The sequence below is a fragment of the Schistosoma mansoni genome, chromosome 1 (genome assembly GCF_000237925.1).
Source record: "Schistosoma mansoni strain Puerto Rico chromosome 1, complete genome".
Classification (NCBI taxonomy): Eukaryota; Metazoa; Platyhelminthes; class Trematoda; order Strigeidida; family Schistosomatidae; genus Schistosoma; species Schistosoma mansoni.
In genome coordinates, this window is record NC_031495.1 from 9,684,199 (window position 1) to 9,709,040 (window position 24,842).

The window sequence follows — 24,842 nt, forward strand, 5'->3', positions numbered from 1 at the left end:
CTGGAGCACATGTTTAGACTCAGATCATGCTCTAGTGCGAGCATGTATCTGTCTGCGTCTTACTGGACGTAAGAAAGACACTGCAGGGAAGCCTCTAAGGGTTCTACTTAATGATAAGCAAGCTAAGAATATATTTCAGGAACAACTGGAAAAACAGTTAAACAGACATGTAAGTTGTGCCCACCCCGAAGCAGCGTGGAATGACATCCGAAAAGCTGTGGAAACAGCAGTGATATCCGCTAGTAAGGTAAGCCATAAGGTCAGGGAGAAACAATGGATCTCGGCAGCATCTACCGCACTGATAGATGCTCGAAAATTCATCCCACCTGGCTCTGAACATAACGAAGAGCGGAGTCAGCTTAAGCGAAGGATAATAAGAAGCTTACGCAATAATCGTGAACAGTGGTGGGTAGCGAGAGCAAGAGAGATGGAAAAGGCAGCGGCAATAGGTAACAGAAGACAGCTATTCAGACTTATTAAAGAAACCGGCATTAGGAACCCAACTATTAGCGAAACTATCTCAGACAAAGATGGGCATATCATTCATTCTCAATCCAGGAGATTGGATCGATGGGCAGAACACTTTAGGGATTAGTTCAACTGGCCTTCAGCCACACTTCAGTTACCCACGATCCCCAGTCGTCCTGAATGGAAAATTGAGGTAAGTCCTTCAACTCTCTACGAGGTTGATAAAGCGATAGGAAATCTAAAGCGAGGAAGAGCCGCAGGCCCTGACAGGTTTACCCATGAGATTTTTAAGGATGGTGGTCCAGTACTAGCAACGAGATTGACTGAGGTCTTAGGTAGTATCTGGGAACTGGACGTAATTCCATCTGACTGGTCCCAATCACTGATTGTGCCAGTCTATAAGAAAGGACAAAAGTCCTCCTGTGACAATCACAGAGGAATCAGTTTGACTAATATATTGTCTAAAATATTAGCTTCAATAATACTAGGTCGCCTAACCAAAGCTCGTGAAGAGCAGACTAGAGAAAACTAGGCTGGTTTTCGACCTGGACGTGGTTGCATAGACCAGATATTCACTCTACGTCAGGTCCTAGAACATAGACATACATTCAGACGTCCCACAATAGTAGTATTTCTTGACCTTAAGGCGGCATTTGACTCAGTTGATCGTGAGGTTCTATGGCAGTGTTTGTCAGTGAAAGGAGTACCAAAAAAGTACATTAACCTCATAAAGGCTCTCTACTCGAACACAACTGGTCGAGTTAGAGCCTATGGCGAACTGTCATCAGAATTGGTTACCTCAAGTGGTGTTCGTCAGGGCTGTCCACTCTCCCCATTCTTGTTTAACTTTGTCGTTGATATGCGTTTAGAGATATCACTTTCATCATCTCAATCTCCTGGAGTTGAACTTTTACTGGGAGATTCACTTGTTGACTTAGAATACGCCGACGACATAGTTTTATTCGGTGAAGACGCTGACAAAAATGCAGTCTTCTGACCACTATAAGCAACAATACAGGCATGTTCGGGATGCGATTCTCTCCCTCGAAGTGCAAAATGTTACTTCAGGATTGGGTTGCATCGACACCTGAACTAATGATAGGGAGTGAAGTAGTTGAGAGTGTTGACAGCTTCACTTATCTTGGGAGTCTCATCAGCCCTTGTGGTCTGGTGTGTGACGAAATCACAGCACGGATACAGAAGGCTCGTCTAGCTTTCGCCAACTTGCGCCATTTATGGCGTAGGCGAGATATCCGTCTAGCAACAAAAGGACGGGTTTACTGTGCAGCAGTTCCTTCCGTCCTACTTTATGGCAGTGAAACATGGCCGATAAGAGTAGAGGATATTCGTAGGCTACTAGTGTTCGATCATAGGTGTCTTAGAAGCATTGCCCGTATATCCTGGGACCACCGGGTAAGTAATGCAGATGTTAGGAAACGGGTACTAGGTAAGGATGGCAAATCGATTGATGAAGTGGTGAAACTTCATCAGTTGAGATGGCTGGGACATGTGTTACGTATGCCCAACCACTGACTGCCCCGACGTGCAATGCTTTATGGTGTAGGAGCAGGTTGAAAGAAAGCTAGGGGCGGTCAGACCAAAACATGGCATAAATCCATGAAGTCGCTGACAAGTGGACTGGGCCGTGTTGGTAGGTGTAGACTACCTGGTTGGGATTCGCGAGATGATAGCAACCGATGGTTAGAGACCTTGAATGACATGGCTCAAAATCGTTTGCAATGGCGAAGGTGCATCCACTCTTTGTGTTCTAACAAACTCTAATCTTCTGAATTCTTCATGTCCGTATCCTTTTTCTCTTTCCAAATTTATTTCACTGTATTATACTCCTTCAATAACATCTTCAAACCCTTATCTTTCACATAATACTTATACTCTTACTACTTCTACCAATATGGGATTTGAATTGACAACTTCATCTCTGTGCTAATGTGGTATAGCAACTCTAACTGATGTACGTACGTACGAAGTTCTACGTTGTAACTGACTGACTGAAATCATCACAGCAAGAAAAGCAACATGATAGAAAACACAGCAGGTTATATATTTGTAATAAGACATTAACTTACTTTTAAAGTACAGAATGATATTGAAGTGCTAACTTTAAACTCAAGATTTAAAATAAACCAGAAAATAAACGGGACAGGTTATTGTATCCAACTTCCCCCATAATAGACGACTATCATCACGGAAATCCTATCTAAAAGTCTATCCTAAACAACAAGATTCAGTCGAACAACCAATGACTTAATTGACCGTCTATAGTTGATTCCTCCGTAAATTAAATAAACAACAGTAGTGTAACGTGATACGACAAGAAATTTCAACAACCTACAAACGTAGAAGCAAGCGCGGATAGACATTATTGAGTCAGTCAGTCATATACATTTTAGAACTTGACACATGAGAGTTGATTCACGCCACATCATATTAACATTGCGAGATAGAAATCAAGACAAATCTCAGAGTAGTAGAAGTGATGTAACAGTAGTAATAGAAAAGATTGGGAGTTCAAAAAGAATAGAAACAAAAAGGTACGAAGAAAACTTCGGGATTCCGGAAAGAAGAGTAGATAAATAGTTAGTGCACCTGGGCCATTGTGTAAGATTCTGGGCCATATCACCCGAAGTTTCCAACCATTGGTTACCATAGTCACATGAACTCCAACCAGACAGTCTGCATCTAATTAGATAGCTCAGTTCAATAATCAATAACTTCATGGACCGATCGCATGCCTTGGTTTGGCTATACTCCTAGCTCTCTTCCAGCCTGTTCCCACAACTAGGCATCATAGACCCCGAAGCTAGTAAGTTGTTAGGAATGACCTTGTTAAAGAACTAAATAATTACTTTCGTGAAATGTATTTTATATATATATATATCACAGAAGGTGATATAAATCACCATGATTGTTAACTTTGAAGGTATGAACAAAAAAACTTGGAAGTATAGAAATGTATAGTGTTTATTATACGATGTACGATTTTTGCATCAAAATATATGACGAGAGAACCAAGAAAGAAACAGTGCATGTGCTATATCTATATAGTTTATGCATTGATGTCTATTAGTGCTTAATTAAGGAACATAGGCACAAACACAATGATAATAAACGGTGATACTAATGATAATAATGTGTAATAATCGTACAATGCAAGAATGAAAATTTACAAAAACAGGAAAAAAAGAGCGGGAATGAATGTTGTTCCGAAAAAAAACAACCGGCGTCACAGTATATCGCATAACGTTTGATTGGGTAACAAAAGATATGTCTTTCTTTTTATTCTCCAATGAAAAAATTGTTTTTCGGGGGCTTTTTCACACTAGTCCACCACTTTAGTCGACTTTTACAACTCCGTAAATTTTTCGAACAAACCAGAAGCACGCGTAAAAGCCAACAGAACCTGACGAAGATAATAACAAGAGTAAACATTTTAAAAAATGTTGTAGAACAGTATTTAAAATTCAGCCACTAGAAATACTGATAATTGGTAACCGATATAATCTAAGAATGGAAAAGGAGAGAGGTAATAGCCAAGAAAAAGTGTTCATATCCCCCTTGCCTAAGTCTTATTAAATCTAAGTGCAACTTCTAATCAACTATGAGCTATAATGTAATCGGCTTTACATGAAGGATACCCGACTGTCCAAACGGAAATAGACGGAGTAAGTGTTAAACAAGTGACCTAATGGTTAAAGGACAACTGTTTCAATCACTAACCCACTAAGCTTCATAACTGTTCAGTATGAAAAACGAACTTTAAGCGAACAACTAGCAGTATCACATACCGGAATATGGGACCAATATGAGTTGTTGTATAAGCAAGTAACCCGGTGATAAGACTAAATTCTTGTTAATACACAGTCCCAATTTTATATCTAACACTTCATTACCCTTCGTGGGGCATAGACTACTGAAAAAGGATATCCAACCAACTCTGTTTAATACACAATAGTAATTCATTGGAAAACCATGCAGTCAATGAGTTAGATGTGGAAACAGGTGGGACAAAAAAACCACGAAAAATTGTTATTATGATTATTATCACAGAAAACAACTTGGTTGAATGATAACTAACAAGGAAATCGATGGCTAGATCATGATGATAAATCAAAATAATGTAAACTAAGCTTATGCCAATCTGGGCCATCTTTGGCGCCTTCGTGATGTTAGTCTGGCTGTAAAAGGTCGGATCTACAACGCGTCGGTGAGAGCAGTTTTGCTCTATGCTTGTGAAACCTGGCCTCTCCGAGTTGACGATGTTAGACGACTCTCTGTGTTCGATCATCGTTGTCTCCGAAGGATTGCTGACATTCAGTGGCAACACCATGTTAGTAATGCAGAGGTTCGGCATCGTGTGTTCGGGCGCAGGGACGATAATTCAATTGATGTCACCATCTTGAAACACCGACTTCGGTGGCTTGGACATGTTCTACGAATGTCGTCCCAGAGACTTCCACGTTGTGCATTATTTGCCGACTCTGGGACTGTTTGGAAAAAGCGGAGAGGGGGTCAGTGTATGACATGGTGTCGTGGCATGAAAGAGAGCTGCAAAGGGCTAGCTTCTGTTGGTCCTTCACGACTCCCTGGCTGGGGTCCGAGAGATGGTGCAACACAGTGGCTAGAGACGTTATCAGATATGGCTCAGAATAGAAGCCAGTGGTGATCCTGCTGTAACCTTCTTCTACTTCCTTCATAAAGAGTGGCTATAACTTTCCTAACTGAGAGAGCTCTTCTGGTTATACATTCAGTTCCCCCCATCATTACTCTTCTCCTTTTCTTCTTTTTCCTTTTATATATACGCATCTTCTTCCTTTTCCCATTCTCATTATTTTGTGTGGCGCATATGTATCCGGTGCCCTTTGTACCAATATATATGTGATTAAATAAATAAACAATAAATAAATAAAACTAAGCTTACGCGAGCAACACTATCTACAATAGTCTACTTTATCGAACCTGAGGTACGATACAAAAATGATACAGGCTCTTGAAGTTGCGTTTCTTAACCGAGGGCGAGGGTATTGATATATGACTAGGAATTTTATTTCACGGATGGACGGGTCATTGAGAATATTTTGTAAAGTACAACATACACTCTGTACATCAAGATAAAGATTTCCTCGAACAGCTGCACTTCCAGTTAACAGTGTGTGTTTCGAGAACATGTCGGTCAACAATCATAACAGCTTACATCAGATAAAAATAAAAACTGGAAGACATTTAAATAAAGAAAAAAAAGTATTCGATAATAAGTACGCATTATATAATAATATCAACTTGCTTACTGGTAAATAAAAAGTTAAGCCATAAAATGATGGCTGTATAACCGAAATAAAGGAATGCCGAAACTGCATCTTGAAATTCTAAACGTGTCACAAAATAATGAATGGAGTAAACAAATAAATAAAATGATGTTCCAGCCCCTGTACATAGTGAACGCCACCACCAGCGATAATCCTACAATGGAATACAGAAGCAACGACAACAAATTTCAATTTTGATAAACAACCTTCTATTCATATATTCATGTTTAATGATATTGAGAAACTAAAGAGAGAAAACGACTGGTAGCCCTAAATGATATGACCAGTTCGTTTGAACATGGTTCATTAGACAGTAAGTGAATGATCTGCAGAAGTGATTTCATCTAAGCGCTTGTGACAATTGATCGTTTTTATTTTGTTACTTCAAATGATGAACAGTAAAAAATATAGGATGTAAAAACGAAATGATAATATTGTCAGGTCAGTGTCTTTTATGTAGTTTGTACAATTCTTTCAATTTAAAGGTAGTCAGTATTTTGGAAGTTATTGGTAGTAGACTTATATCTCAAAGATTGTCACATGTACCACACGCTTTCAAAACAATCGATTTGCTTTGGAGTGACAGTTCCTTTCAAATCACCATTTTCGATACCCAAACAAAACCGATAGTAGTTTACAATGTTTCTAAGACCTATACTTAGTTAGACAACCATGACAATTCTGTCAACGTTTCTGGGGTAGTTGACCAAATAAAGTGGTTTCCGAAATACCTCATCCATAATTCTTTAAAGACTGTTAACTAATCTGTAGTCAACTTAATGAACCTTTACTGGCATCGGTTTTCTTGATGTGACTGGTGAATTGGAGCAAATTTTTGTGTTTATCAAACGCAGTAGCGACTCAAATCTAGATCGGAAATCATTACCCAGTTGTAATAGTAAGTGTAATTAATTTGCATACATCTATTAGCTTAAGATGACTAGTATGTTGACCACTAAGACATAAGACAACTTTGAAAAATGCTACAATACGGTCAAATAGAAATCTGAATGTTCTAAAGTGATGATGGTTCTGGTATACAGTCACTCTCTCACCACATGAATTACACAAAAGCCTACTACAAGAACATCCATTGTACACGTTTCAGCTAGACACAGCATGTAGTTCAAAATTACTGTTCACAACAGATAAGAAAAACTGTGAGAACAACACAGTAATTACATAAATGTGTTAGTTTACAAGGCTTAGATTATCTTGAATTAGTGCTCATTGAATTAAACTTCCAATCAAAAATAAATAAAAACAATCCACTAAAATGGAGTCGAATCATGAAAAAATGATTGATAATTAAACAGTTCACATTATTTTCCTTCATAACGCAGCTTGTGTAATAATTGATTATTGCATTGCTTATCGTTTTGATATCCCCAACTACTTCTACATGTCAACTGTAACACCATAGAGAAGACGCAAAATGCGAATAAAAGCTCTACTCCAAGGTTAGTTTATGTACAGAGAAACGAGGGTGTTTGTAGTCCTACACCTGACCTTGTGCCACTAGAAATTTCTGGAGCCACACTAAATATAATAGTAGAATACGTAAATACCCTATCAAACCCGTAGTACGTGATTCTGTATTTTCTAGATGTTTCTGTGAAGATTCTATTCAACGCCGATTGCATAAAATGTTTCCCGGCGTTTATGAGCCTTTGGGGACCTTGACGAGGAATTTTTTGGGACTCCATCAACACTGAACTCCCAAAAACTGCTGCTACTAGCCAGTACACATCAGAAAATAGCATGGCTATATATATATATATATTTCTCCCAGGAAAAAAGCACATGAAAATATTGAATAATTAGTGGCGGAATAAACAAAAAACCCACCTCTCCACACAGTTGAAAATAACACATTAGTATAGATGTCTCAGATATTGTAATGACCAGCATAATGAAAACCAAGAATAGGAAACCAAACATATAGTAAAACTGTGCTCCCCATATACTGTTGAATATGAAAAATAATTGAATGAATATACAACTGAACGGCAATAATCCACCAATGAAAAATGCCATCAAGGGTCTACTATATAAACTTTGATAAGGTATTTGTCGTGGTATTTGATTAGTACGAACAGGAGTTTCAAATACCTAGAAATAAAATTACGTAAAAGACTAAATTTTAAAAAAAAAACATTAAAGAAAATTAAACTTACTAAGTAAATGATCCAGTCGGGCAGGGAAGTTCCTGATTAGACGTACACATATGCGTCATTGTGACTGTTTTTTCAGTAGTTCAAGTAACGAACTGATCTTAGCTAGACCACCATAGAAAACCAGGAGACACTGAACAGTAGTTTAATCCTGGTATGGGACTCCTCAGGATTGCTTGTCCACTAACTTTGTCACCGTTGCATAGGACCCAAAACCTTTAGCCTAACAGGTGGATACCAGCTCAACAGCCTAGAGGTTAAATGTTCGCGAGCAAGATTGAAAGTCCTAGATTCAATTCCCCGTGATTTAAGTGATGAAAATTACATAATATTCACCAACCCATTATACTGTTTTTCTCTAAGTTGAATTCCCCTTTTGTTGACCTATTTACCAAGGACAAACAATTTATGTAATTGGATTAACGCAGCATTTCGATTGTGAAGCCGCAGTTGTCTAAACCGAAGTAGATAGAGAGAAGTTTAAACCGCCAGTCGATTTAGTGGCAGGAAGCTGAAAGCCCTAACCACTGAGCCACCGCTTCTTACATTCCGTAGGAATAGATTATAAGCACATGTTGAGATCAAATATCGAAACATCAGAACTAACCTTTCTTCAGAAACTGTTTGAAGCTAAAAAATCATTAACAATCGATCACTGAACTGAACAAAATTCAAACGAAATATTAACTGCTGGAAGGATAAGCCACTTACAAATAATAAACCTCTTAATCGTCGGATCACGTTAGTAACCAACTGAACTACATACCTTAATGGATATTGCGCTAACATTCGAAGTGATAGGTACAACGTTCGAGTGTCAGTTAGAACATAAACACTAAGACACAGGTACGCTGGTCAAAGTAGGGCAACGAGACGAGATTCCTAGGTTACATTGCTGGCCATGATCAAAGTCACGCCAAAACTTAATGAAAGGATTTTATTTTCCTCAAATTTTAAGAATTTTCGTCAATGATTATATGTCGAGTAACAAATAATCAAACTACTACACACTTACCGGTTTCCTGAAACCAAAGAATGCTCCAAGGAAACACAAAGGCAGACTAACACAAAGCCATAGTGCTAAAAGTGCCACTATAGTGCCAAACGGAGTAGCAGTTGCACTATCCAAAATCCAAAGTGCGACATTCAAAATAAGAAACACTGAAAAAACTAAGGCAGGACAAACTGTTGCAGTTAATATAACATTAGTCTTCCAACGCAAACCGCCGAAAAATTTGTAGATTCGAGCTGAAGCATAACCTTTAAGTAAAATAAAAGCGTAAAATGAATAAAATGGAATAGTGACTCAATAATTTCACGAAATATCGAAATATCTTATGATAACATATTGTAGGAAACAACTTTTTTTACGTGAATCTAAAACTTTGGTGGTCTTGAAGGCTGTAAAAATGATTGAAGACCTAGATACCTGTCGAGCACTTGTACTGGTGAGAACATTGATGGTGTATAACCTCTTGTTCTTTTCAGCAGCCAAATAATTTGTCCACATGATTGATGACAAGCACTCAGCAACAATGCCAGGATGTTTAGTATGCGTTTTTCCCTCTCTAAACGAGAATTGTTGCTACAGGACTAGCCTGTGTCAACACCTGAACTAAGGATAGGGAGTGGTCGAACGCATCGACAACTTCACTTATCTCGGAAGTCTAGTCAGCCCTAATGGGTTGATATCTGACGAAATCTCAAGACGGATTGTTATATCCTAGTGAAGATTAAAGTACGGGTAACATCTGGGATCTATTAATAGACAAATATTCTATAAATATTCTTATTGTATAACTATTCAGTAATTAGATTATGTGTATCTATATTCATCTTATTATAAGGTTCATTTTGACCTGCAGATTATTATTATACGACTTACTGTGCCTAAATTATATTTAGTTTATTGATTACTGTCTCCTACGTTCACAGCTACATTTTGGCTTGATCGTGTACAAATATTATTTTCTATTTTATGGTGTGATGCGGTCTGTTTGACTGGCATATAAACCAAGTATGTTTGAAATAAATGATTTGCATAGTGGAAGCTTTCATTGGTGTTCTGGACTCAATTGGAAGGGCTAGGCGGACAAGGGACCAACAAGGACGCTAGACTGCTCATACTGGTAGAACGTCATTGATTTGGCACAGTGTTAAGATTAGAAAAGTCGTATTTCGATTGACGAATAAATCACGTGATAACTGAGCGGGCTCAAGTTCACAACAGATTCAAAAAGCTCGTTTTGCATTTGCCAACTTACGTCACCTATGGCGAAGATGAGATACCCACCTATCAACAAAAGGATGAGAATACCGCGCGGCAGTTCGTTCTGTTCTACTTTACGGCTGCGAAACGTGGCCATTAAGAGTACAAGATACTCATCATTTACTAGTATTTGATCACAGACATCTTAGAAACATTGCTCATATCTGCTAGAATCACCGGGTAAGTAAAAGAGAGGTTATACTCAGGGTATTAGGGAATGATGATAAAATCAGTTGATGATGTTGGGAATCTACATCGACGGAAATTGTTGAGCCACGTATTATGCATGCCCAACCACCGACTACCACGATGCGCAATGTTGATTTGTGTTGAAGATGGTTACAAGATAGTTAGGGACGGCCTCCAAATGCCGTGGTACGGCCGAGGGTGGGGAGATCCCTCCCTCCCTCTCGAAATGCTCTCACACGGCCACGCATAAACAGCCCCTGCCAGGGAAGTCCTACTCACTGCATTCTCGTGGCATTACTGTTGTTTACGAAATTGAGAGGACGAAAAGCGAATGTCCGGCGCTTTAACCGGGTTGGTGGACACGGTGAGTCCACCTAGGGGAGTTGGAAAACCTTGATTCCAAACCAATGATGCATATCGGCTCCAGTATCCTGAGGGAACAAATGGCGTATGAATCAATCGTTGGTCACCGGCTACCATGGGACTGCATCTCCTTACGATGCTCCACTACCTTGTGGATCAGACCTTTAGATCAATGGCTCCGAGTGTGGCCCCTAAGAAAACCACCTGCCTCGGTCTGGGCACCCGGGCATTACCATAGCTTTCACACAATTAAATGAAACAATTTTTTGTGTGGCGCATATATATCTGGTGCCCACTTGTACAAATAAATAAATAAATAAAATCAAAAAGTGACATCACTCCATAAAGTCACGAACTGCTGGTCTGAGCAATGTTGGTAGATGTAGACTACATGGTTGGGGTCCACTCGACTATCGTAACCAATGTTTAAAGACTCTGGGTAACATGGCTCAGAATCAATCATAATAGCGTAGGTGTATACACTGTTCGTCTTCCCTCAAACCGTGAGATTAAAATTACTTTATACCTTTCTTTCTACGAACTAATTATTTCTTCCTGTATTATATCCTTATATGTTATCTTTATTTTATATATTACTACCATTGAAGTAACTACTTTTATGAATTTGGTGATCATCTTGTTGTGCTAATGAGGTATGGCAACTTGGACCGATACATATATGTGCCTGGTCCTACGTTGTAGCTGAGTGACTGACTGACTGATACGTAGAAATTGTATATGAATCACATTTCAGAAAAATACACGAGATGATAAAATGTAATACGGCAAGGGAGATTAAGAGCCAAACTTTTGAAGGATTTGACGAGTATTTTGAATAAAAGGAATAGAGAGAATAGTCGTAGGTCGTTACTCAACTATGAAAGCATTTAGTTATCTCTTTTGGGAGGGACAATATAAAACTTGGTCAACCAAAAGGTTATTGTATTTCCATTGAATTCGCGCTGAAATCAGAATACTGTATGTTTAGCATAAATTTAACGACAGCTCAAAGGATTATCTTTATGTATGAAGTTGTAAAGGTGATTGCATGCGGAGCCAGTAAAAAAAGTAACTTTTCGATGGACAGCTTAGAGTTCAGTGACAAATGAACGCTGTTTGGAAATACATGTTAACACCTTCCGTCAGATGTTTAGTCGTTCCGGTTGTACAATTTTTTTTCTTGAAGTTAGATTCAGCAGAGCAACTCGCAATAAGTGATATGAAAAAATAAAATGCAACATCGTGTATTTAACTGATTGTGATTTTTGTTCAGCATTACTTTCGTCTTTAATTCAACATGATGATTAGTGTAATATTTGTTTTATTTTCAGTGCGATATTTCGTTCAGTATAACATTGATTCATTTCAGTATGATATTCTTTGCATTTATTCCTTGTGAAATTCGTAGCTTTGGTCTTTGTAGTAACTGTTTTTCCCTTAAGTGTGATAATTTTTAACTAATCATCAAGTGTAAACAACATCAATATATAAATAAAGGAGTGCATTCACGTATCCTTTCGATTTACTTTTGGGGTCAAATAAATCCATAACAGCAGTTTTTGTGTTTTCCTTACGTGTCGTCGGATTCTGGAGTTTTCAGTACCAAGTACAAGTCCATTAGGTATTCGACAAAATCAACAGTGACAGAAATAGAAATAAGCATATCCGTTTGCCAAAGATTCGTGTGATCTGATATGAGTAATAGGGTCTGTAACAGCTGATGATATATCTAAGAGATTGATCAAATCGAACTAAATACAGTAAGTGTCGAACTTGGATGCCACCGCCTATACACAACCAACCACCTTACATATACAGTCGATCAACTAAACACAGTTCATAAATATTATCGTTTAACTTATAACACTTTGTATTGAAAAGTGACTGACAACTATAGGTTGTTCTTTAAGAAAAAACAATGAATACTTTAGAATACATTATGACTTTACCCGAAGAAGCTCCTAAACAAGCGAATACAGCCAAAGCACAAGTCATCAATGCACCACGATTGGCTGGACTTAAAAATCCAAGACATGCAAAAAATAGGGTGACCAATAAACATTTGGAAGATTTGAACTCCTGAGCCAACAACAACTGAGAAAAGCATACCCCAGTTAGGCGGACGAAATACATCACCGTGAACTAATTTCCAACCAGATTCCTCCTGAACAGCGGTCTAAATAATGTAGAAAATATAACATGAGATATTGTGCCTAAAAAAGGTCAAATATGCAAGGACGACAGGACAAATATCACTTACCGCGCTTTCAAGTTCTGTGTAACGAGCAATATCACGACGTAGTGTACGCAGAAGAATGGTTGCAAGTAGACCAGAAAGGAATAATGTTAACACACATGAATTCAAAATAGATAACCACTGAATGTTACTTTGCGGCATTGTGTCCAAAATATAATCCCAACGAGATGACCATTTACGCGTAAGATCCTCCTATAGTTTAAATGAAATCAACAATCAGATAGTTCATTTACATTTGCGGATAATTTCTGTAATATAATTATTATCCGGAGAACCACCGGAAACCAGAAAGCGATGGGCAGTTCTCTAATCTAAGTACAGGACTCGTTATCGGTCCCTAACCAAGACTCTCAGTTCTCACGGCACTCCCTTTAGACCGCTAGGCTGGAACGTAATATTGAGTGAGGAAGAACAAGAAAGAATAAGTTCGAGCCTTCAAAACTGTGACTAAAAATCAGTCGGCATCATTATGTTACACTGTGCTTTTGTAGACATAAATATACAATTTTTCATACATCCACTTACTTCGAATGTTACGCTGTATGTGTAAGTTATTGTAAGTTCATCCTTTAAATCAGACGGGAGTATTAATGGCTGCTTTAATGTACAATCCGGTGCATTGTTTGGATGAGCAATACTATAAAATAAATGAAACAAGGAAGATATGTGAGATTACGAACATAACGCAGGTGTAGATCAAAGGATATCCACTGATATCCATTTCAAGAATATGAAATATGAAAACATGAAGAAATGAAAGAAAAGTGTACACAATTACATTTTAGTCGACTGAAAATTTGAAAGATTAAGCCTGACCAATAGAACAATTTTGGCAAACTAAGACTGAATTTAATCAATATGACGTTCAGTTTAGTCACAAGTAACTTCATTAAAGTGTTTATTTCTTGGTAATTCGCAACACCAATAAGAAGTCATTATTAAGTCATGTGAAATAGCATTGAGAGGAAAAATCAGATGAGTTGGTTGAGATAAAATCTCCGATTAATATCTTATCCTAAAACTGCGTAATCTTTTTAAGTGAAATTCAGAAATACATTGCCATTATCTTTATAATTAATGTGACAAATGAATGATATTAAAAACTTAAATATATGAACGTCAGACTGAAAATGCTGACCACACTACTTAAACACATAAATACTGGTATAAAGGGCATTACAATATACACACGCCACACAAATCATTGAATTTGTGTGTGGGCTAGCATACTGCGCGGTTTCCCAAACCGAAGCATGGGGTTTTCTTGAGGAGGAACATCCCGAACCTTTAACCCATAAATCTAATCCACGAGGCAGTGGAGTGACGTTAGGAGATGCAGCCGGTGAGCAAGAATAGGTCCATATGCCGTTTGTCCTCTCAGAATTCTGTAGCCCATGAGCACCATTAGTTTGGAATCAGAATCTTCTAACTCCTCTAGGTGGGTCTTCCATACCCACCAACCCAGTTTAAGCACTTGACTTTCACTTTTCAACGTTTAGACTTCAAAGATGCAAAACCACCGAGCAACAGATGTAATTTGACTCAGTTAATACATAATTCGTGCAATCAACTATTAACCATACTCCAGTCATATGAAAATTAGGGATACACGTTGAGTATCCAAAACAAACGTGGATAGAGGTCTGAATCTGTGATTTAATGGATAAAAACCCAAGTAATAGATGTATTCAACAAACAACTTTTAGCTAATCACAAGATTTAATAATGATAATACATTATATACAGTTTCGTGTAGTTGGTTGTAATACATGAAAGAATAACCGGTCTACGACAATAGTGATGCTATTCTGTGATCACAAGAGATAATCACTTCCATACAAGATAACTCAACTTTTCTTTTCTGAATCACATGGAGAGTACAATCTGTCCCTTAAAAAAAGAGCTTAGTTCAAATATTTTATAAACTGCACCTTCACAACTAAACATTTATGCATAAAACAGATGGATCACTTGACAGGTAAAATAGACTAGTGAGGGAAACGAAGATCAAAATTAATATTAGATTTTAATTTGAAAACGAGTTTTTTCTTAGGTTTCTTCAAGTGCAAAACATAAAAACATAACAACTTATAATAAGAAGCCTTATATCTTACCTACTAGGACTGGCAATCACTGAAAGAATACGTCCAGCTTTAACATTTCCTGAACTACTCCATGAATCTTTAACTGGATGATAGACAATGTGCAGACTGACATGATTTAACAAGATTGTACTATGTTTGGCCAAAGGCTGATTAAAAAAGAGAACATATATATATAATGAAAATCATTTTATAAGCACCAATAAAACAATCGAAATTATATTAAAAACATAATACCTCAAGCTGAACTTCTTAAAGTTAAGGAGGGGGTATCACGTCTTGCCAACTGCAATAGTTGCAAGAATGGGGTTTGTGAAGTCAAACAGAAATCTTAATGTGAAGACGGTTAAATTATTATTGTCAATCTACACTTATGAATTATTACACTTCAAATCACCACACTAAGACGAAATCAATAGAAGGGGGAGTGAGAAACTGAATACAGAAATACTAAAACCAGTAAAAGAAACCAAGTATGAGCAAAAAAGAAATTAGGTGATGAAATGTAGAAAACAACTCGATGCTTAATACTTATGAAACAATCAATATCGTCTCAAGTTTCTAATAATCAAATACGTTTATTTAGCGGACGACAACTAATAAACGTATTAACCTGTAAAAAAATGACAATGAATTTTAGAGCTGACGCAGTTACAGCCTGCCGACGAGTGGCGGTTACACTCTTGTAACACAGTAAATATTTACCTATCAGATATTCAATTATCCCAATCTGTTCATAAACACTTTGTCTTGTATCACTAGTTCATCTTAAAGACGGATGAATCTAACGCAACAACGATTTGGAACTTCATTTAAAAAGTTAAGGATTTTTTTAACAAAATCCTATCTTCTCACGACCGTATATTGTCAGTAGATATATGTTTGATTTTGTACTAACAATATTGAGACAAAAATGCAGAATGTACAGAAATATTTCGAGTTCTTACTAAGTACAAAAATGTGTTTCCAGCCAAAAAAAAATTGGAACTATTATTTACGAAGTTAAAACATGTGTGATAGCTGAGGGAGTAAGGTAAACATGACTTTGGGTATTATGGTTTAATTGATTACAGTAAATCAAGCTTCCAGGCGCAACGTACGACCTGTCACATGTGTGCACACGTTCATGCTTTCACATCCAATCAGAACAGTGAAATCAAGTTTGAAAGGCGAATCCCGGAGTAATGAAGGTAGTAACAGTACTAGTAGTAATAGAAAGACAAGACATCGGAGATATGATTTGAGAAGATCTAAATTAGTGAAATAATTCACAAGTTGAGTAGAACCTAAAAAGCTTAGGATCTAAAGGAAAACAAAGAGTGAATACACCTACGCCATTGCAAACAATTCTCACGCATGTCAACCAACGATTGGTTATGATAATCAGGCGGATCCCAAACAGGGAATCTTCATCTATCTACACGGCTAAGCCCAACAGTTAAAAACTTCACGGACTGATGCCAAATCTTGGTTTGGCTACCGCTAACCGTTTGATTTTAGAAAGATCAAATGAAGAAACCAACGCAATAATCTTACACAGTAAAGATAGCTTGTTAGTCTTTAACTTATCTATCTACAGACTACCATCCTAAGCTTAGCAAACAGTTCTACACCGAAATTTCGACACTGCATAAATGATAACTGAAGGTGTAAAAACTTATATCTGAATTCCTCATCAAGTAACAGAACAGTTGGAATGATTCGATTTTTTGAGTCACTGTCAGTTCTAAAACCCCGAGATAGAAAAGAGGAAGAAAAGCAACCAGTGGAATAAACTGTCTAAATGCCTTTAATAAAGTTAAAAAGGGTCAAGAGAGATCAGATGTTGAGTGACAAGATGTCTGTTGTCTATAAGAAATCACAGAACAAGTAAAAACACAATAATTAACTAGTTCAAATTCTCTGATGCTTTTTCCATTTAATAAGATTCTAGTTTTTCACAAACCATAACCTGAATATATAAAATTTCTTATTATGGCGAAAATAGATAGATGTTTGATACGTCAGCTGCTTGAACTTCAAGTCGCTTCTATAAGAGTAAAAGCCTTACTCCAAGGTTAATCTATGTATTGTGGACTGTGATGTGGCTACTCGAAATTCTACCGATTGATCAACGCCAGATATCACAATATGACCGCAATACAGTCCCCCAATCTCCAATATATTAGAACACAAACCGTTAGATGAGTATTGTTTAAGGGGTCAGGAGAATGAATATAATTTACAGACAATGCATATTAATACAGTTAGGACGACCGTGAATACTGACCAATAGGAAACGACATGTGAAAAGTCTGAAGACATGTGAAATCATACCATTTTACATTCAACATAGAATTAGAATAAACAGAATAATTTTTGGATATTTTTATGAATATCCAAACTGTTGTATCCCGTGGAGAATTATGTATGGTAACTCTGAGGACTATTTATGGACCAATGTTATATGTATATTTCCCTTTGTATAGTTGTTAAGTAACGTAACTATTCATATTCATGTTCCTCTTATTATAAGCTTTATTTTGACCTATAGACTATTATTATACGATTTACCATTCCTGAGTTACCCCCAGTCAATTGATTACTGTTCCCCCTATTCACAGCCACATTTGGCTAAATCTTGTACAAATATTATTTTCTATTTATGGTACCATGTGGTCTGTTTGGTTGGTATATAGACCCAGTATGTTTGAGAATAATGATTCATATTGCAGAGGCTGTTATTGGTGTTCTGGACTTAACCGGCTGGGCTAGGCAGAAAGCAGGGCACTCTAGACTGCTCGTACGGTTTTCGTGTGTCACTGTCCCAACCGATAATTCGCTGTTCTCTGATTGGCGGTTCTATCACGTCGTACATTAACAAGTCATCCACTCGGCCACAAGATATAACACTAACAATGTACATCAACAACAAAAAAATTGTTTTTAAGGTTTCTTATGACTTTGACAATGAAAGCTCCTGGAAACGCATTAAATATGTAAGCAATATCACCAATAATTCAATAAAAACAACAGAATCCTTTGTTTCCTTCCATGTTTCTGGGAAGTTTATATTCAAAAGTGATTGAACAAAACGTCTTCAGACTAGTTTCAGGCCTCTAGAGACTTTGTTGAAGGATATTTGTGGACTTTCAACAGTGTTATATTTTTGTTTTAATTGTTTTTTATCTTTCATTTTCATCAAGATTTCATAATAAGTTATGAAATATCTCACGACGTCCAACAAAAATAGTTAAATGGTACAACTATCCCACCCATTTCAAAACAATCAAGATATCATACTAAGATAAGTATGTGTGGCTATTTAACATATGGTAATAAAAACATCATTATAAGATGAATCCATAGCGAAAATTTAAATCATCACATAACAAGACAAGTGAGTAACTTACTATTCCTAAACACACAGAATCCGATTTATCCTGATTACCCTCAAAGCATCCAAGTGGAATAGAAGTTTTACAATATTTTTTTCCGTCTACAGCTTGTACACAAACTGTAACTGGCAAGTTATCCATAACCCTGAAATGAAAACACAGGTTATGTTGAATATGCATGGAACATGATATCAAGTAATGATCGAATAGATATAGATTAACAAATACCAACATTTATGTTTTGGATTAAAAATTACAACTGAGAATTATGATCACAAAGCATTCCTTCTATAATACATGTAAATTTAGGAGTACTAATTTTTTTGTATGAACTGCATTCTGATAAACAAAATTTTGATTAGCCGGCTATTAAATGTATACTAGCTCGTATAAATGACAAAAAACTAAATTATCGATAATTTATGTATATTTGCAGTAGACACTGATCTTAACGGAAAATTAGAACTATTATTGTACAACAATTTAAACGACAATTATGTAAGGACTATGAATTGGATTCAAATTTTAAAATAGTAAAATGCAATACCTTGGAATAGATTTACAGTCAGCTCGAGTAAAAGTCTATATACTTAGCTTTGAGTCACACAATTTATATGAAGATTAGTGACAAGTGTAATTTCGTGGTTATACTATCGTAGAGTAAAAAAACATTTAAAAAGCTTACCAATGATGCTCATAGCCCATCATAATAGCCTTAGTAATAAATAAATATTTCTTGTAGTTAGCATGTGAGTATTTTTTCGAGCAAAGAACTTTACATGTCTCTTCTTTGCCAAATATAATCTAAAATGTAAGAAAAAAGGTTCAAAATTTCCAACAAAAACACGGAAAAAATAGATGATCCCTGTTGATTACTAGATAAGTGAATTTAGGTGAACTACTAGGAGGAAATGTGGCTAAGCAGCCAACGTATGTATGTAGTACTGCACATGTCAAATATCTAAAATCCCATAGGTACTATATGGAAATTAATGCTTTACATATAAAGACTATGGATAATTTCAAGTGCATATGATCTTTAATATTTATTGAATATGACAACAACACTTTAAGTAATGCCATATATTCAAAAATACTTAACTTCAGTTACTAGATGGGTCCGAAATGAAACTCTCCTTTTGAACTCACTGCTATAATCCCAATGGTATTATTTGAGGATATAGTGAGTTTTACTGCTCTCTTGCAAAATACTATGCATGGCAATAATGATAATCAGTGTACTCGTAACAGATTAGTGCAAACCCTAAACTGAACTGCAGCCTTAAGACAGTCGCTGTCAGGAGACTTAAGTGTAGTCTTTGAATAAGTATACAAAAAACCACTTATCCTCTAAAACGTACTGTAAGCACACATGAATTTACCACAATAACTCCAGTGAGAATCATTTTGACAAGCTGATTTACTAACATATTTAAAAAGGTATTTAAAACTAAAGAGTTCCCAGTGTAATATAGATGTTAGGTATGGCATGTTATTTATAAATATAGCTTGCTGGTCAAGTTGTAGAACACAATAGCTGGTTTTTTAAGAATATGACTGCGCATTCACTTAGGATAGTTGCTACGAATATGTTATATTTGATTGTTTTATTGATTTCTTAATCACGTCATAAGTCTTGCAGAAGGCCGGATGCTATATCGAATTGGAAATACATTGCGATGAAGTTGGTTAGCGTTGTAATAGACTACCACAGAAGACGGCTAATATGGAGAATGACCTTAGATCAAGTGTTCCACAGTTATGCCGAAAACATTTGTGTTGCTTCCAGGATTAGAAAGGCCGATAGAGTGGACAAAATTTTCGCATTCAAACCTGATACATGTTTGACAACTACGCTTTGTAAAGATGCAGACCACTTGTTTGGAGTCCACTCGACTATCGTAACCAATGTTTAAAGACTCTGGGTAACATGGCTCAGAATCAATCATAATAGCGAAGGTGTATACACTGTTCGTCTTCCCTCAAACCGTGAGATTAAAATTACTTTATACCTTTCTTTCTACGAACTAATTATTTCTTCCTGTATTATATCCTTATATGTTATCTTTATTTTATATATTACTACCATTGAAGTAACTACTTTTATGAATTTGGTGATCACCTTGTTGTGCTAATGAGGTATGGCAACTTGGACCGATACATATATGTACCTAGTCCTACGTTGTGGCTGACATTTTGTCATTCACCATATAAGCAACAAGAAGTAGCTGGTTTGCTAAAAGCTTATACCAGCACATTTGCTTTAAAGAATCCCCATAAGGTACCATTTGGTCTTACCCTTACATTAATGACATACAGTAATCTACTACTGATAATTTTGTTGTGTTCTTCGTTGTTAACACGCATGTACTGCGACAATTATCGCATTGAGGCAACAACTACGTGCGTTTTCTATTTTTACGTCTTGTTCAAAACTGACAGTGGGACTACGATTCATTTTCACAAGTATTCTATTCTCACGCATCGTGCGTCGGGGTCAAATTACACTCCTTAAACTCACTATGAGCACTTCTATATTTTGTCTTCACACAAACGGTGTAGCTCAAAGCCTAGTAAACAAACGTATGCATAGTTATTGAGCTGGAACCCAAAAACTAAAAATGATCATGTTTCCCACATTCATTGATCACACGTTTTCCTCTATACTAGTAAAGAGTGTGGAGATTCAAAGCGTGCACAGTTACGCATGATTCTAATATGGATTTATTGGTGCATGATAGCGAAGAACTTACATACTATCTAACGTGCTATTAGTCTAAGCAAAGTCGGAATTCTAGATAAAAATAGCAGCTAAGGGAAAAACAAAAATTTTTAGGACGAAGTGCATCTATCATTATAAAAATATTATCACCTCATAACTCGATGGTGATAGACGTTCTCCAAAGACCACTTGACCAAGATTTTCGACCGGAGATGGCTCTGAGGACAAACTGCAGAAATCAAACCTAAGATTGAAGCGCAATAAGAGATAAAATCAAGAGTCTGACTAGAAATATAAAGAAACGCAAGAAACAATAAATAGCTTTATATGACGAGCATTGATGAGATTCCTGGAACATAGACTCCTACACAAAACTAGACTTCAAAAGTTTACTGTTTAGATCTGAACAAAAATTCTAGCTGTCTAATAAACTGTATGTTGGCGATGTACACACAGAATAGTTTAAATTTTTTAAAACATCTCATTCGGAATGTCTGCATACTATCAAAGGAAAATAACCTCGGTGTTTCATCTACTGTCTACAAGCATCAAATGTGGTCACCGCTTACCATAGCAGTTTTAAAATTGCTTACACTTATCTGAAAAAAATTAAGGTGAAAAATGGTTTCTATGTGCATATTGACTATGCAGAACTTGATTTAAATAGAAAGCGCATTTGTGTTTCTCTACTAAATGACCGTTTATTCTATAGACGAAAGTCCAGAAATAAGAATTTATCCTCAAGTAAAGGAAATATAACAAGATAATTACCCAAGAAACTAGTGAGTTCCGAGTTAGTCACGTAAACCCCGATGTACACTTAACAAATTAGTGCTGTTGATTTTAGCAATCTGTAATTGCCTTTTTTTAAGTCGATCACCGAAATATTTGAAATCAGATATGTAGACAGAACTACCGCTGAAGAAAAAATCCACTGCCATTGTGAACCATGACGTATAACTACAAAATAGGTAGTTCTTAACTTCCTATCATTATGCTAAAATGAAGTGTGACAACTTGGATTGATACATGTTTGTACCGCTATGACGTCAATTACAACCGGTAGGATTCCTATAAGTAAACCCTTAGAAAAGATGACCGCCAACAAAACTTCGTTAAAAATGCTAAAATATGAAGTTTTATTTTAGGCTGTAATCGAATACATCAAATGTTATCAAATAACGAGCTACGTAACCCCAGGTCGTTTTGTATCATAAACAATCTATCACTACGACCATGCTTTGACAATCCCGTTATATTTACAGTTGATTCATAATTTCACAAGGTTGATATCCCCACTTTTATTATTATTATTATTATTATTATTAATGTCTTTATTCCGACTTGGTTTGTAGTAGTGTCTTCAGGATAAAAAGTCCATGAAGATATCTTACAAAATACCTCCACATTTCTTCAAAGCGGAGCTTCATTAAGACGAAATTTTTAGAATGACAAACCTCCCCGAAATACACGTGTGTCTCTAATGAGTACAGGTTCCAGAACGACATTCAAGACCTGTTAATCATAAACTAAGATGGTTGGTAAAAGTCAATAAACATGATCACGAACTATAAGATGCATTAACTGTTGATAGGGAGGTGTTAGGGATGCTTAGATCAACTAAACCAATTTTAAAATCCACATTCAGAGTGCATTTTATGCATCGGATTTTAGTTCATTTCAATGTACTAATTCGTTTCGTATGAAGTTGATTTATTGATTTCCCAAAGGGTCTCATCGTATTAATTAACTCAATGTTATTCTTCATTTAAGTGATGACTGCTTGATCGACACGTTCTATAATAATCATTGAAATTAATTGGTATGTAATCGAATTAACGTGGATGTAAATTAATCTTGAGCTAATACAAAAACTACCCACAAAAAGGTCGTGTGTGACCGACCTCAAGCAGTTGTCCCTTGGGCACTGCGGTCACGCTCTCAGGTCATTAAGGCCACTTCTAACCCAATTTGCTTTTCAGGTACCTCTAGAAGAACCCTTCCACGGTGTGGGCAACCGGGAAGTGATAACTGCCCTCATACCTCTAACAGCACTCAAGACCGCTGACTGACTGATATCTCTTAGTAAATTTCTCACAAGATTTGTCTTTTGCAGTAACTGGAGTTAGAAGAGAGGAAAGCCGTTGTATACACTACAGTTGTCTTCAGAGTTATCGTTGTTACTTTGCAAACGTATCGGTTGGTGAAGTCCCTTTGTAAGCATATGATTGATATACAATTTTATAATTGATCATCAAGCATCGAAAGCAGTGTATCCTTCAAATGATGGACTTTCGGTAATCTGATGGAATGTCTCAGTGATAAAACTTGAGACTAAATGTTTGAAATATCACAACTTAAAACACAGGCTAAAGGTGCATCACACAAACACTTATAATCTGAGTAACCATAGTTTGAAAACCTACCCAGAAATGCTGTTTGTTTGTCGATTCCGACACAAAATTTAGGATATTATGGACGGGTTATAATGCCACAAAATTAGTTTAGATGTAAAATGTAAAAGATTTAAGTTTGATAAAGAGAAGTGAGACGAATCAATTTATCTTGGAGGTAGAAATAGTATCTGCACAACAATGATCTGCAGTATTAAAAGACTGATCCTGTGTATTTGGGGGTAAAATAAATGAAAGCGTTTGTGGGTAAAACATGACAATTGTCTGAGGTTGGTGCTGGCATAAGCGGATCGAAAAACACAATAAACCTACATGGAAAACCTGGTCCCTCAAGAACAGTGACAAAATATCCGTCCAAACTTATGATCCTTTTTTGAAGCTCATATTATGCGTTATTATTGGTTTAAATTTGACAGTCAGAAGTGACATAAGAAGTCTTAGGGTCGAGTTCACTCAGATATGAGAATGATATGCAGAAATGCGAAACATGTTACTAATAATGGGGATTATTCGTTTAAAGACAAGGTTTAACAACCTGATTAATCAGTAGAAATTGAATCCACAGATATACAGTATTACGACTGCCACTTATATACAGAGACTACACAGCAAGAAATGTGAATCTAAATGACAGACTCCAGCCTCAGATGTTCACTCAGTATCCATTAGCATCTATACGAATTCATACGAGTTCCAATGGTCCCTTATTCTCCGATTAATTACAAGTTTAAAAATAATCCTAAACCGCAGATAAACGACCTGAACAAAATGTAAACATTAGATCCTAATAGAGAAATCTTACAGCTTATGAACAAATCTATCAGGTTAACCGAACATGTCTCGTATTTGCAAGAATGAGCAGTCAATATTTATTACTCAGTTTTCGGTTGCTGACTAGATGCCCAAAAAAATCCTACTAACACCATAAGTGCTTCCGAATGTTCATCGTTGAGTAATTCACCGTTATCAACTGACCGGTGTCAAATGCATCGAGCACAATGTATTTTTGAGCAGACAAGGCGGATACTTTTCGTAATACAGAGTCAGCAGTTTGTGGTTGTATGAATACCAACCACACGTCATCCCTTCATCGAAATCAACAGTTACAATTCACTCACTCTGATTGCAGCTAGATCGATAGTAACAAGTTAGTGTGTGTTTAAGATATGCTAACCATTATTTT

At 36.5% G+C, this 24,842-nt stretch overlaps 1 protein-coding gene across 1 annotated transcript; it reads right to left on the reverse strand.

Annotated features, from left to right (window-relative positions):
- Positions 1-9,171: 9,171 nt before the first annotated feature.
- Positions 9,172-21,410, reverse strand: Smp_162040 (putative transmembrane 9 superfamily member; the record flags this gene model as incomplete). Its single annotated transcript, XM_018793185.1, has 8 exons — positions 21,396-21,410; positions 19,209-19,327; positions 18,539-18,668; positions 15,159-15,295; positions 13,570-13,681; positions 13,048-13,236; positions 12,737-12,963; positions 9,172-9,226 (listed from the first exon to the last, which is right to left on the reverse strand). The coding sequence occupies exons 2-8, from the start codon at positions 19,229-19,231 to the stop codon at positions 9,172-9,174; spliced, it is 873 nt and encodes a 290-aa protein (XP_018647723.1). The 5' UTR covers positions 19,232-19,327; positions 21,396-21,410.
- Positions 21,411-24,842: the final 3,432 nt, after the last annotated feature.